The sequence below is a fragment of the Pan paniscus genome, chromosome 21 (genome assembly GCF_029289425.2).
Source record: "Pan paniscus chromosome 21, NHGRI_mPanPan1-v2.0_pri, whole genome shotgun sequence".
NCBI lineage: Eukaryota > Metazoa > Chordata > Mammalia > Primates > Hominidae > Pan > Pan paniscus.
Window position 1 is genome coordinate 53,426,500 of NC_073270.2, and position 14,897 is coordinate 53,441,396.

The 14,897-nt window shown below is 48.4% G+C and overlaps 1 protein-coding gene across 11 annotated transcripts in view; it reads right to left on the reverse strand.

Annotated features, from left to right (window-relative positions):
* Positions 1-14,897, reverse strand: part of SULF2 (sulfatase 2) — a 129,897-nt gene that overhangs the window by 30,199 nt on the left and 84,801 nt on the right. For all 11 annotated transcript variants that reach the window (XM_003826019.6, XM_063601212.1, XM_063601211.1 and 8 more), the window contains exon 5: positions 2,869-3,038. In XM_003826019.6, coding sequence (XP_003826067.1) covers positions 2,869-3,038 — 170 coding nt within the window. The remainder of the gene's footprint in view (positions 1-2,868; positions 3,039-14,897) is intronic.

Consider the following 14,897-nt stretch of genomic DNA (forward strand, 5'->3'; position numbering starts at 1 on the left):
TTGGGGTCGACGCCAGCTCGCTGGTTGCCTGTGTCAAGCCAGGCTCCCCCAGGGAGGATGTTGGCATCTTCCCATGGGCCCAGCTGCCTGTTCAACAAACATCTGAAAACTTCACCTCCTCCAGCATCCGAGGAATATCTGGTGCGTTCACAAAAGGGCGTGAAGAAGACCATCCCCCTTCCCTTCTGCTGGGGAAATGGCGGGAAGGTGGTGGTGTCCTCACAGCCCCTCCACTGTGTGTCTGGGGCCATCAGCAGCAGCCCCAACATCCCTCGCCCCAAAGCCCTTGAAGCCACAATCAGCGCCCTTTGAAGGGAAGCTCTGAGGGCTGGTAGGCTGTCTGTGGGCACGCCTGTGTGTATCTTTGTATCTCTGCCTATGTCTTCGTTTGCGTGTGTGTATGTCTTTGTGTGTGTCTGTAACTGTGTATTTTTGTGTGTCTGCATGTGTGTGTGTTTTTTTTTTTTTCGAGACAGGGTCTCACTCTGTCACTCAGGCTGGAGTGTAGTGGCGCAATCATAGCTCACTGCAGCCTCGACCTCTTGGGCCCAAGTGATCCTTCTGCTTCAGCCTTTCCAGTAACTGGGACTACAGGCGTGCACCACCACCCCTGGCTGATTTTAAATTTTCTGTAGAGACAGAGTCTCACTAAGTTGCCCAGGCTTGTATGTGTTTCATTGTGTGTGTCTGCTTGTGTGGTATGTCTCTGTGTGCCTGTGTGTATTTGCATGTCTTTGTGTGTGTCTGTATGTATGTGACTGTGTGTGTGTGGGGGTGCATGGGGAGGGTGCAGGGCCCTGGGGTCTGCGGGGTGGATGGTACCACCATCTACCAACTTTTGCCAGAGTACACAAGGCCTGCCCCAGGAAAGGGCATGTGCCGGCTTTCTAGGGGAGAAATGGGATAGGAGACCCCTAACAGAAAGATCCAGTGCTCTAACCGTGCGCCCCGGCTCTGTCCCCTCTCCACCCCTTCTTGACTGTCATCATTTAACATCCTAGCTGTAGGACTATCTCTTTTTTGGTTTCTTTCGGAAATGATTATACTCCAGAGATGAGACAGCCTTCCAAACATGCCCCTAAGAAGGCAAAGGGGGCTTCTCCACATAAGAGCAGACACTGCTCATTTTCAATTTCTGTAATTTTCATTTCAAAGGGAAAATAAACCAGCAGGCAATGCCAAACAATTTCATCATGAAATTCCGGCACCGCTCACTGCTGTTTGGGGTGAAGCCGGCACCTCTTTTAGAGATGCTGCCGAAGCAAAGCGTCCCTTCCCTCACCCACGGCTTCTCCCTTACACAGGGCTGAGTGGCCTCCACCCCCTGCAGGGATGAGTTCTAAGTGGGGGTAGGGCGGGGTGCCAGCTGCTGGGAGAGGCTGGCCTTCTTGGGTGGAGAGGAGTGGGCTTGGGTTTGGAGGGGGAGCCAGACAGATGTGCACAGCAGCAATGCTGCAGCCCCTGGGACCCAGCTCATCATCTTCTGTCAAAGCCTCCTCCCCGGAGATCAGGGGATGGGAAGGTGAACAGTGCCTTCGGTACCCTCTCTGAGCTGCTTCGAGGTCTGTCAAAAAGTAATTACAGGAGGGGCTTGAGGAGGGCAATGTATTCAGATTGTAATGAAGCTAAACACCCTGAATATTCAGGCAGATTCCAAACCACCCCATCCTTGCAGTCCCAGAATGTCACAGTAAGGGCTGCTGAGTCACTGCTAAGCAGGGGGTGGTCTGAGGCAGAGAGAAGCAGGAGAACTTTCCAGGAAGTTTCCCAGCCAGCTGGATAGAGTACTACAGGGGTGGGCAGAGGCATGGGAAGCAGAAGTGGGGGGCTGGACTTGAATCCTGGCTCTGCCACTTAGAGCTGGGTGACCTCAGGTAAGTTACCTTACCTCTCTATGCCTCAGTTTCTTCATCTGTAAAATGGGAATACCAAGTGTGACAGGCAGCCTCCAAGATGGCCCTTGATAATCTCTACTTCCTGGCCTTCACACCCCTGCGCAGACCCTCCACATTGTAGAAGGACCGGTCTGTGTGACCAATAGAATGTGGCACAGTGATGGGGCCACTTCCGAGATTAGGTTGTAAAAGACACTGTGGCTTCCTTCTTGGCCTTACTCTCTCTCTGATCATTTGCTCTGCGCGAGGCCAGCTATCATGTTGTGAGGACACTCAAACACCCTATGGACAGAGGCTCCTGTGGCAAGACCCAGCCATGGGACTGAGCCCCAGTCAAGCCTCAGGTGACTGCAGCCCCAGCTGACACCTTGATTGCAACCTCAGGAGACCCTGGGCCAGAAGCTCAGAACAGCCACTCCCAGATTCCTGACTCACAGACACCGTGAGATAATTTGTGTTTGTTGTTTTAAGTTGCTAGATTCTGGGATGATTTGTTACATGGCAATAGATAACTGGTACACCAAGGGTCATTGTGAGTATTCAGGGACTGGACATAATGCCAAGGGCTTAGCACAGCACCTGCTACATAGCCCACAGCTCAATAAATGGTGGCAAATAATTAGTCTGGTAAAACTATAGACCCCCTCCTCAAAAGAATGTTTTTAGATGTCTTAAATAAAATACACATGGCATTAAAAGGAAACCTATTCTACGCAATTCCATCCACACACCTCTTGGTGGGAGGCCGTGTATCCCAAGTTAAAAATTCTCCTGCCTTGGTCTGTTGCCCAGGCTGTCTGGAGTTGCATCCCAGTTTCACCATGGACAAGCAGTATGTTCTTGGGGTCTTTAAAGCAGGAGGATTAGAGAGGAGGCACAGCGAAGTCATGGTGGTGACAGTACTGTTGCTAAAGCCTGACCCTCCCCCTTCATGCTAAGCAGTGCCTCTGGCAGGCAGAGTGCTGAGGCTTACATGTGCTGAGATGCGTTTGGGAAGAGGCGTGAATATTGTGGGGCTGAATCCTCAGGGCCGTGGGGGGCTGCATGGCTGATGACCATGAGGACTGGCCTGTGCGGGTACATCTTCTTGGACGTGCGGAAGAAGCTCACGCTGTCATTGGTGATGAGGTCTGTGAGGTAATCCTGGGGGGTGGGGAGAGAGAGGAGAACAGGTGAGGAGCCAGGTATTCATACTGGTGTCCACTACGTGCCAGGCACCCTGCTAGGCACTGGGGACACAACAGTGAACAAAACAATTTCTGCCCTTCTGGAGCTGACAGTCTAGGGAGCAGACAGACAAGAAATAAGCAAGTAAAATAAATGAAATGCCAGACAAATGATGCAAATGGTGCTAAGCTAATTGGAGATAAAGCAGAGAAGTGGATAAGGAGAACAGGGCAGGAATTGCAATAGATCACTTTAGATAGATATTAAAATAGGCTGGGTGGGATGGCTCACACCTGTGATCCCAGCACTTTGGGAGGCTGAGGTGAGCAGATCACCTGAGGTCAGTTTGAGACCAGCCTGTCCAACATGGTGAAACACCATCTCTACTAAAAATACAAAAATTAGCCAGGCGTGGTGGTAAACACCTGTAGCCCAGCTACTCAGAAGGCTGAGGCAGGAGAATCGCTTGAACACAGGAGGTGGAGGCTGCAGTGAGCCACGACTGCATGATTGCACTCCAGCCTGGGTGACAAAGCAAGACTCTGACTCAAAAAAAAAAAAAAGATATTAAAAGAATAATAGCTAACACTATTGAGTGCTTACGATGTGCCAAGGACTGTTCTGTGTTTACCTGTATTTGCTCGCTTAATTCTGACATAACTATAGAAAGTACGTATGATGATAATCCTTATTTTCCAGAACAGGAAATTAAGGCACAGAGAAGCTAAGTAAATTGCCCAATGGCACACAGCTAGTAAATGTTGGACCCAGCACTACATAGTCTTGGCTCCTAAGTCTGAAGTTTTTTCAAGGCTCTGGGGACACTGTCATGCAGGGTGGGTATATCCCTAAGTTCCTGGGGTGCCTACACTGGGGCAGGAGCAGACACATGTATAAATAAAGAACCAAGGTAGTTAAAAGTTATGACAGATGAAGGAAATATCATAAAACAGAGAGATGTAACAAAGAGTAACTGGGAGCTGAGGTGAGGGGCATATTTTAGCTGGGGCAGTCAGGGAGGTCCTCTCTGAGGAGGTGACATTTGAGTTGAGACCTGAATGATGAGAAGGAGCTGGGCATAGGAAGATATATATCACTGGATTTTGCCAGAATCCCCTGGAGAGCTTACTGATACCTGGGTCCGCCCCCAGAGATTCTGGTTGGATTGGCCTGTGGTTTGGCCCAGGTATCAGACTTTTAAAAAACTCCCCAGGGGATTCTAATGGGTATTCAGGATTGAGAATCACTGATCCAGGGAAGAGTTCCAGGCAGAGATAACGGGGTCTGAGGCAGGAATGTGCTTGCCATGTGCTCTAAAAATAGAAAAGAGGGCAGATGGCAACTGGCTCCTTGGAAAGAGGATAAAATGTCAGAGGGTAAAATGCAGAAATGATATAAGGAGCAGCACACACACAAAAAAGGGATGGGGATGCAGTAATGTCTCCAGGAAAATAAGGAACTGACTTACATATTGGGCAAGAGGAGAGAAGAGTTGGAGGAAAAGTAAATGGCCAGAACTGGAGGCTTTAAAAGCTCAGCTAAGAAGTTGAGGTTTGCCTATACTCTCAATTTTTTTTTTGGTCATGGAGCAAAAAATGGAGCAATGGTCTTGCTCCATTGCCTAGACTGGAGTGCAGTGGTGAAATCATGGCTCACTGCAGCCTCCATCTCCCAGGCTCAAGGGATCCTCCCACCTTGGCCTCCCAAAGTGCTGGGATTACAGGCGTGAGCCACAGCACCCATACAACTCTTCCTGAATTTAGTAAATATTTAGCTGCTAATCTTTCTTCAAGGTAATGACTTCTTGAAATATACCCTCTGCTAGAAAGCAGCTCTGCCCAAAACAATTACTTTCAAAAAGTGATTATTTTCAAGAAAAAAAGGTGAAGAGGCGTCTACAGCTTCCACCCTGAAGTATACAACATATATACATACCATGATGTATTCATACATCTACAGACACTCTTTCAGGTACACTCATCCACTATATCCATATGCACAAGAATGGCCACTGCAATATTGTTTATAAAACAAAAACATTGCAGTGACCAGCAGGAGGATATATGTTTAACAGTATGCATGTATATATATTATACACACACATACATATTAGAGACAAGGTCTTGCTCTGTCAGGCTGGAGTGCAGTGGCACAATCATAGCTCAGTGTAACCCTGAGGTCCTCAGCTCAAGTGATCCTCCTGCCTCAGCCTTCTAAGTAGCTAGGACTATAGGCATGTGCCACCACACCCAGCTAATTTTTCATTTTTATTCTTATTTTGTAGAGACAGGGTCTCTACAGACAGAGTCTTGAGTATCTAACAGTGGTTAGCCCAAGTAGATACAGCTAGCAAGTGGCTGCCCAGGCTGATCTTCAACTCCTGGTCTCAAGCAATCCTCCTGCCTCAGCCTCCCAAAGTGTAGGTATTAAGGCATGAGCCAACACACCTGGTGGCATTGCTTCCATACTATGCAATGCTGTGCAGACATTAAAAAGGCATGTGTAAAGTTGTCCAAGATACATGGTTAAGGGTAAGAGCAAGCAACAGAGTCAAACTCGGAAACATTCTATTTTTTGTGGGGGCAGAGGGAAGGGAAGGTGAAGAGGAGAAACCAAACTCTAACCTCATATATTTTTGAGCATCAAGGAAAAATCTGGAAGGATATCAAAATGCTGACTGAAGACTGGGAAGAGGAGAGAAGCGGAGAAAGTTACTTGCTTCTTTATATATTGCTCCTTGAATATTATTTATGGATTAATTTTGGGGAGTAAAAATTGTATAAGGGGGCTCTACAGAATTTATTACATAAAAATAATATATGTTATATAAATCAAAGAGCTGCTGCTATAGTTTTGGAACGTGATATAAAGGTATTACAAAAGTTCTTAAAATGACAAAGGTAATTTACAATGGATCTAAAAATGGTGCAAAGCTCTGTACCCTGACATCAACAGTCAGGGCCTGAAGGGGTCAAGTCAGGAAATGGCATGAGAATGAGATGGAACTGCCAGTGGTGGACACTTGCTGCCACCCGCCAGTGGGGTGGGGTGGGAAGCCACCGTTGCTCTTCATAACAGACTCATCTTCACTACTTCGTCTTAGAACTATATGCCTGTTTGGCCGTGGTTAAACTTTTTTAAAAATAAAGCTACCATTAACCTCCATTCCTAGGAGAAGATATACAATGGGATTATAAAGCAGTGAAAAAGAACAGAGCTACGTGGATGAACACGGATCAAACGTGGATAAATCTTACAATGTTATATTGGGTGAGAAAAGCAGGTTGTGGAAGGATGTGTATGATATGATATCATTTATAAGAAGTCTAAGGACACAAACACAGCATTGTACATTGTTTGAGATATCCACCTATGGGATGAAAGAATAAAGGTATGTGTGGGTAGAAGCTCCAGGATACTGGCTACCTCCAGGGGAGGGCTCAGGCTGGGGCAGGAATGAGACCCAGGAGGGTGGGTCAGGGGCTCCCACAGTCTAATGTTTCAAAGTGTGTGTGGGGTGATTACAGTACCTGCCTCTCGAGGCTGACAGGTGGGTTAAAGCACCAATAGATGTGAAGCTCTTGCCATAGTGTCCTGTGCACAGCCAGCTCTCTGCCACCATTCAGCTAAGAATCAGGACTGTCTTGGTGGCTGGGCAGATTTCTCCATGTCTGAGAGCTCCCCTCCTTATCCATCCTCCTCAGTGGCCACTCCTCGGCTAAGTCTTCCCCGATCTCTGCTAGCTCCGCAATGCCACGTGACACACCTGCCTCCAAAGCTGCCACCCTGCTCCACCAGTGGGCAGTTAGTGCCAGGCCAGCCAACAAGAGCCACCCATCCCTCCGGCCACAGGGCTTCAGCCATGCCCAGGCGTCTGAGGGAGAGAACAGGAGGCCTGGGCCAGGGTGGCGGGGGCAGCATCCAGCAATGCTCAGGGGCAGCCAGGACAGCCACTGGGTGGATGTGGGGTGCGGGAGGGGCGGGTGACCCCCACCCCTGTTGGTCTCTGGTTTGGGCAGTTGGGGGAAGGGTAGAGAAGGCCTGGGCCGGGGGAAAGGCTGAGTTCAGATATGGGCAAACTGTGTTTGGGGTGCCCGGGTCGAGCCATGAGGAAGGACTCTGAAATTCAGACCTGTGAGCAGGAGGGTGAGACGGGTGGAGGCCCACAGGCCCAGGTGCATTTTCCAGAACCCGGTGCCCAGGAGTCAGGCTCTACCCAGGTGCTGCTGGCCTGCACAGCTCCACAGGGCTGAGAAGCCACAGCTGGGACCCCGAGATGCAACCGGCCCCCTCTGGCAAGCACCCTCTGAGCCTCAGGTGATTCCTGCAGGCATCCACAAGCTTCACCGACTGAGTAGCTAGTGTCTGCGGAGACTGCCAGCCTCAGCCCTAGGCAAAAAGCATGTTTCCCTCGAGTGGGCACTCCGCACCGGGCTTCCCTCCAAGGCCAAGGCAGTGCGTGTGGGTGGCAGCAGCTCCACAGGCTCCAGACAACTCATAATGAATGATCATAGGCTCTTCATGTTATCAAATACCTTAGCTCAGCTGATCGTCACAGCAACTTTGACAAGTGGACATTATACCCATTTTACAGATAAGGAAGTGAGGTCCCCAAACAAATAAGCCATGCATCCAGAGCTGGAGCCAAGGCCTTTGTATTTTTGGGTCAGGTCCATCTTTTTCTCCCCGCCATAGATAACATTATTAATGAGAAGCATACATAGTGGTTTAGAGCAAGTATGCACAAACCGTTCCTGTAAAGGGCCAGACAGTAAATATTTTAGACTCTGCAGGCCCCCTGTCTCCATTGCAACTACTCATTACTGCCATTGCAGCTTGAAAGCAGCTATCAGGAAAATGAATGGGCATGTCCGTGCTCCAGTAAAGCTTTATGTATGGATGCAGTTTTAATTTCATGTATTTTTCACGTGTCATGAAAATTACTCTTAAAAGCTTTATTGTGGTAAAAAAAAAATGAGCTGTACGCTTTTTAACAAAGTTTTATCTGTGAAGTAGAGTACTGTTAACTCTAAGCACCATGTTGTACAGCAGATCTCTGGAACTGTTTCATCTTGCATAACTGAAACCTCATACATCTTGAACAGGAACTCCCCAGTTCCCCCTCCCCTCGGCCCTGCCAACCACCATTCTCCTTTTTGCTGCTATTGTCTGACTAATTTAGATGCCTCATGTAAGGGAATCATGCAGTATTTGTCCTTCTGTGTCTGGTTTATTTCACTTAGCATAATGTTCTCAAGGTTCATCCATGTTGCTGCATATGATAGGATTTCCTTATTTTATTATTTTGAGACAGAGTCTCGCTCTGTCGGCCAGGCTGGAGTGCAGTGGCGCTACCTGGGCTCACTGCAGCCTCTGCCTCCTGGGTTCAAGCGATTCTCCTGCCTCAGCCTCCCACGTAGCTGGACTACAGGCATGTGCCATCATGTCCAGCTAATTTTTGTATTTTTAGTAGAGATGGGGTTTCACCATGTTGGCCAGGCTGGTCTCGAACTCCTGGCCTCAAGTGATCTGCCTGGTTTGGCCTCCCAAAGTGCTGGGATTACAGGCATGAACCACTGCACCTGGCCGGATTTCCTTTTTAAAGGCTGAACGACATTCATTTTTGTATATACCATGTGAAAAATGCTCTTCTTTTGATTGTTTCTTCAATTAGGTGAAAATGTAAAAACCATTCTTAGCTCAGGGGCCATACAAAAACCACCAGTCTGGGCCCACAGGCTGTGGTTTAGTGCATGGACTTTGAAGCCAGATGGCCTGGGTTTGAATTCTGCTTTATCACTTACTAGGCTATGTGGCCCGGTTACATTACTTAGCCTCTCTGGGCCTCAGTTTTCTCATCTGACAGTTGGGAATAGTCACAGTATATACCTCACAGACTATGATGAGAAATGCATGGGTTAATTTGTGTAAAATGATTCAAACAGTATCTGGTACATGGTATGTCTAAATGAGTGTTAGTCATTATTCCTCAAGAACCATATGCCTACATTTTCTTTGTGAAAATTAAAATAGTACAAAGGACAGTGAAGTCTCATTTGATTAGATTACTCCTTACCACCCCCCCACCCCCATAACCTTGGCTCTTCTGCCCCCTACTGGGAATAACCTTTCCAGTGTTTTGTTAGGTACATTATAGTATCACTTTATGCATCTTTTTATATTATTAATCACATCATACTGTACATATTCATTTATCTATCTGACAAATACAGCAGTGAACAAAACAAATGAGCATTCCTGCCTTCATGGGGCTTATATTCTTATGAGAAGAGACAGATACTTAACAAATGAATCAGTAATATACACAGGGTGTAATGCACCAGATGGTGATTTGTTGCAGTAAGGAGTGTGGTGGGGGTGCCCTTATACAAGGTGGTCCAGGAAGGCTAAAGTGAGGTGACATTTGAATAAGGACCTCAGGAGTTCTGGAACTTGCTTTTCCCACTCTGCCTGATGGGCTCAGGACATAAGGCAGACCGGCCTCAACCTTTGCCGAGGATCTTCCAGAGGAGGGATGCTTCACGGTCATTTAGTTATTTCGTGTATTGGTGGACTTTGCTGATTTCTTTCAGTAATAAACAGAGCTACAACCAGCTGCTCCATCATGCCGTCTCCTGCCTATGACTGAGGCTTCTCCAGATAGACAGAGAAGTGTACACGCTGCGGCAAGGGGCGGGGCACATGAAGTTCATAGAATCTGCCAGGTCGCCCCCACATTGGCCGTGCACTGCCATCACCTCCCTGCAGAGCCACCCAACACCCAGGCCCACTTTTGCCAGCTACCTGGAAGCCTCTTTTCGGGTGGACTCAACTCTAGGTCATTCTCACTTCCCTTCCCACTAACAACTGTCTTCCCCTCTCCAACCCTCTTCTGCCATTAGCGCTTGTCCTGTATCACTCTTTTCTCATCACCACTGCCTCTCTTTCTGCCCTTGACATCTGGACCCCTTTGGTGGCATGTGCCCATCTGTGGATTAGTGACTTGGGACAGAGTCCTCAGAGGCCTTCTGAGGGGGGCTTACGAAGGGTTGCCGCTTCCTCCCTGCCTGGGCCTCCCAACAAGGCCAGCCCGAGGCCAGCAGTGACATTCTGCCTTGCCAGAGGCATCTTACTGCCTGATCTAGGGCCCAGGGCACAGGGCTCCTGAGCTCTGCCTTGGCTGGAAACCCCGGGCTCACTCCTGTTCCCTTGACGCTTGGGCTCCTGCTGCCCACCGCTACCCTCAGGATTTGAACCCTGGACCTGAGCCAGTTCTGACTTCACCGCCCCGCCCTCTGCCCACGTCCCTGTTAGAGCATCTCTGTTCCCAGGCCCCTGGTAACTGGGGGGCCAGGAATCCTCTCACGCCTCCCTCACAGGGCTGTTCTCATTCACAGGGGGAGATGTGTGTGGGCAGGAAACAGGGCAAAAGGACGGACGTTCTATGTCCCCATGCTTAGCCCCAAAAGAATCCTGAGCACCCCGGGATAACTTGATTATCGGGCTGCTCTGAGATGAGGCGTGGATGTGGTGAAGAATTTTAAAAAGGAGGGAATGTATTTTTCAGGATAGAGAATCCGCCTGCACTGAGGCTGGGAGGAGGGAAACAGCGTGCTTAGCCCTGGGACTGGAATTTATATTCCAAGGAGTCCATGCTGGACTGCCTCATCAGAACTTTGGAATTAATTCCCTTGGGAGGCTGGAGGCCTACTATGTGCAGAATGAGACTTGAGGGCAGGCCGGGGGCGGCTTCTGCCACTTGGGCCTGGACCCATCAGACTTACGGGGAGCCTAGGATGACCTGTCGGAGGCAGAGGGATCTCCATGTGTGCCGGGGTTTCCAGAACAGAAGTGGGACAGAGTGTTTTTTGGCCATTGAGCACCTAGTCAGCCTTCTCCTGGTGGAAACTCCATTCTTATTTGGGGCTCTATTCTCAGCCAACGTTCCAGCGTAGAGCTCCTGCTACCCCCATGTCTGGCTCAGGAGTGGAGCATGTGACTTATAGTCCAGGGAACCAGGCATCCTCCCGGCCACACTGATTGGCTCAGGGACAGACATGGGACTGATCCAGAGCCAATGAGATGCACTGAGACTCTCTGGGACTCCTGGGAAAGAGACTCCCATGCTTGCAGCTGGCCAGGAAGCTGGGAGGATATAAGGAAGGCCGCACTGCTACCAGGAGGAGAGAGAGCTTCTGTGAATACAGTCGAGCAGAAAAAAACAGAGCTGACAGTAGAGAGAAATCAACTCCTTGGGGGTTCATTTGAACTCCTGGATCCACCCATGCCTGATACCCCTACAGCTGGTTTTCAGTTAAATAGGTGAATATATTTCCTCTTTGATTAAGCCACTGGGAGTTAAATTTCTGTTCACAAACAACTTCAAGAGCCTAGTCTGATTAAAAAAAATTACCCTATAGTGGCTGGGTGCCATGGCTCACACCTATAATCCCAGCACTTTGGGAGGCTGAGGTGGGTGGATCACCTGAGATTGGGAGTTCGAGACCAGCCTGACCAACATGGAGAAACCCCATCTCTACTAAAAATACAAAATTAGCTGGGCGTGGTGGTGCATGCCTGTAATCCCAGCTACTCAGGAGGCTGAGGCAGGAGAATCACATGAACCCAGGAGATAGAGATTGCGGTAAGCCGAGATCATACCATTGCACTCCAGTCTGGGCAACAAGCACAAAACTCTGTCTCAAAAAACAAAACAAAACAAAACTGAGATGACTGTAATAACTAGCAAGCTTGGAGGTTGAAATGGCTCATACTGGGGATGACAAAATAGATGGGTGTGATGTGACTGTGTGTGTGTGCATTAATGATGTGTGCACATCACTTAACAGTTTATATCATATCTTCATGTGTCAGACTGTGAGCTCCAGGAGGACCATGATTGGGTCATCTGTTTTCATTCACCTTGGAATAGCCAGCACTTGGCATGGTACCTGGTACACAGCAGGCTCTCAATGAATACTTGTTGGGGGTGGTGAATGAATAATGGAACCAAATGTGACTAGTCCACTCCCCTCATATGATTGTTGTGAATATCAGAAGTACTACATGTTATCAGAAGTACTACTGTGTACCCCTGAGCACTACACAGTAGGTGTTCAGGGGTACACAGTAGGTACTCAGTAAATGGAAGTACACATGATTAAGTATGCAAGGGTATGCTTGTTTTTCAGATTTGGGAGTTGAGGCTCTTAGGAGTACGTAGCATGTCCAAGGTCACGTAATATGTGTCAAGGTTGGGGCTCTCAACTTGATCCCACTGACTCCAAATGTGAAACTCACTGTACAGTCCCCGGAGGGTGCTGGCAGAAGAACGACATGGTGGGCTGAAGGGCTGCAGGCCCATGGGTCAGGCATGCTCAATTGATGCAAGATTTTAGAAAAGTCTGAATTAGTTGCCAATATTTACCAATCAGGAGATTTCATAGGTAAAAAATACAAATTTGTGGCTTCTGTTGAAAAATCAGGAAAAGTGGCCATCTGGGCCCACAGTTCTACCTGGGCCTGATCTGCCCCTTTTGGACAGACACCTTCTCCACCGTCTCCACCACTCCCTATTGTCCACACACTCCTGGCTTGCTACCCTCTTTCAGTGACTGCCTGTTCTCTAGTGACTTTAACCTGGGAAGTCACAGTAGGCAGGGCCCAGGACTGGTGGCAGTGGGGATGGGAAAAGAGAAAGAGGGATGGATTTGGCAGCTGGTCTGGGGAAAGAATGTACCAGCTGTGGGGGGATGTCAGAGCTGACTCTGAGGATTCAGATGGGGCAGGAAGATGTGTTCATTTCCATATTTCTTTTAAAATGGGACATCTGGATGAAACATCACTGTCAGCCTCTCCTCCTTCTCCTCCTCATCATCTAAGCCAGGGGTCAGCAAACTACAGCCAAGCAGGTCGACTGCCTGTTTTTGTAAACAAAGCTTCCTTAGAGCATGGCCATGCTTGTTTGTGTATTATCTATGGCTGCTTTCACACTATAACGGCAGACTTCTGCAGTGGTAACAGGACTGTAAGCCTTGTAAAGCCTAAAATATTTAGTATCTGGCCCTTTACAGAAAATATTTGTTGCCCTGATCTAAGCTACTACATACTGAGTATTTACTACGTGCAAGGGGCGCTTCTAATGTTCTACATGTACTAACTCACGTGATCCTCAAAAACCTTTGTGGTAAAACCATAATGAAACACCGCTACATGCCCAACAAAGCAGCCCTGACAAAAAAGACAACACCAAGTGCTGATAAGGGATGCAGGGCAACTCCCATTTCTGGCTGGAGTGTAAACTGGTGCAACATCTTTTTTTTTTTTTTCTTTTTTGAGATGGAGTCTCGCTCTGTCTCCCAGGCTGGAGTGCAGTGACGTGATCTCGGCTCACTGCAACCTCTGCCTCCCGGGTTCACACCATTCTCCTGCCTCAGCCTCCCGAGTAACTGGGATTACAGGCGCCCGCCACCACGCAGGGCTAATTTTTGTATTCTTAGTGGAGACGGGGTTTCACCATGTTGGCCAGGCTGGCCTCGAACTCCTGACCTAAAGTGATCCACCCGCCTCGGCCTCCCAAAGTACTGGGATTACAGGTGTGAGCCACTGCGCCTGGCCGGGCGCAACATCTTAACACATCCTATGTCCCAGCAATCCTTCTTCGGGTGTATAACCAAAAGAAATGGGTGCATATGTCCACTAAAAGCCATGGACAAAGATGTTCACGACAGCTTAGTTTATAATAGACCCAAACTGGAGACAACCAAAATGTCCATGAGTTGTTGAATGAATAAATAATACAGATCTCACAGACATTGCACTGGGTGAAAAAAGGCAGAGGCAGAGAACAGACTATACGATTCCATTTAGGTGAAGTTCTAGAATAGGCAAAAATAATCCACGCTGTCAGAAGTCAGAGTAGACGTCATCCCCAGGGTGGGGGGTCATGACTGGAGAGGGGTCTCAGGGAGTCTTCTGGAAGTGCTCTATGTCTTGATCGGAGCCGCGGTGAAATGGATGCACGCATATGTGGAAGAGATGCACGGTGAAACAGATGCACACGTATGTGAAAATTCATCCAGCGGTCCACTTAAGATCTGTGCATGTTACCTCATGTCAATTCATCTTATGTTAAAAACAGAAAAAACTACGACTGAGGATCAACCACTGCTGCAGGTGCTCAGGCAGCACCCACTCACTCCGAACATGCACACGCCCTGTGCTCAGCAACGCTGCTGTGAGGAACGGGTATGACAGAAACGAGCCTCTACGCTCACCAGGAGCTAGGTTCTAGACAGTGCTCAGCAGCGCTATTTGTAATAACCTCAAACTGGAAATACCTAAATGCCCAATAAAAGTAGAAGAAATAAACAAATTGTGGTATAAGCGCATGATGGAATGCTAGGCAGCAAGAATGAACTCAACATAATACTAAGCAGGAGAAGCCAGATGCAGAGTGAATCTGTAACGCTAAGAGTCTGAATCATCGTTATCCTCGTGGGAGGGGTGTCGAGTGGGGGGAATTCCGTGAGGGGACTGCTGCGGGCGGTGGTGACATTCTCTTCTTGGCCTACCCGGGTGCTCATTACACATGTCCGTTCAGTTTGCGGCAAGCCCTTGAATGATACACTCTGTGTATGTACTTTCTGTAAGAATATTCTGTCTCGGCAAAATGTTAAAAAACCAAACTCTTGGAAACAGACACTATTCTTTGAGAAATGAATACATTTTTCTTTTCTTTTTTAAAGACAGAGTCTTGCTCTGTCACCTAGGCTGAAGAGCAGTGGGAAGATCCTGGCTCACTGCAGCCTCAAACTCCCGGGCTTAAGCAATCCT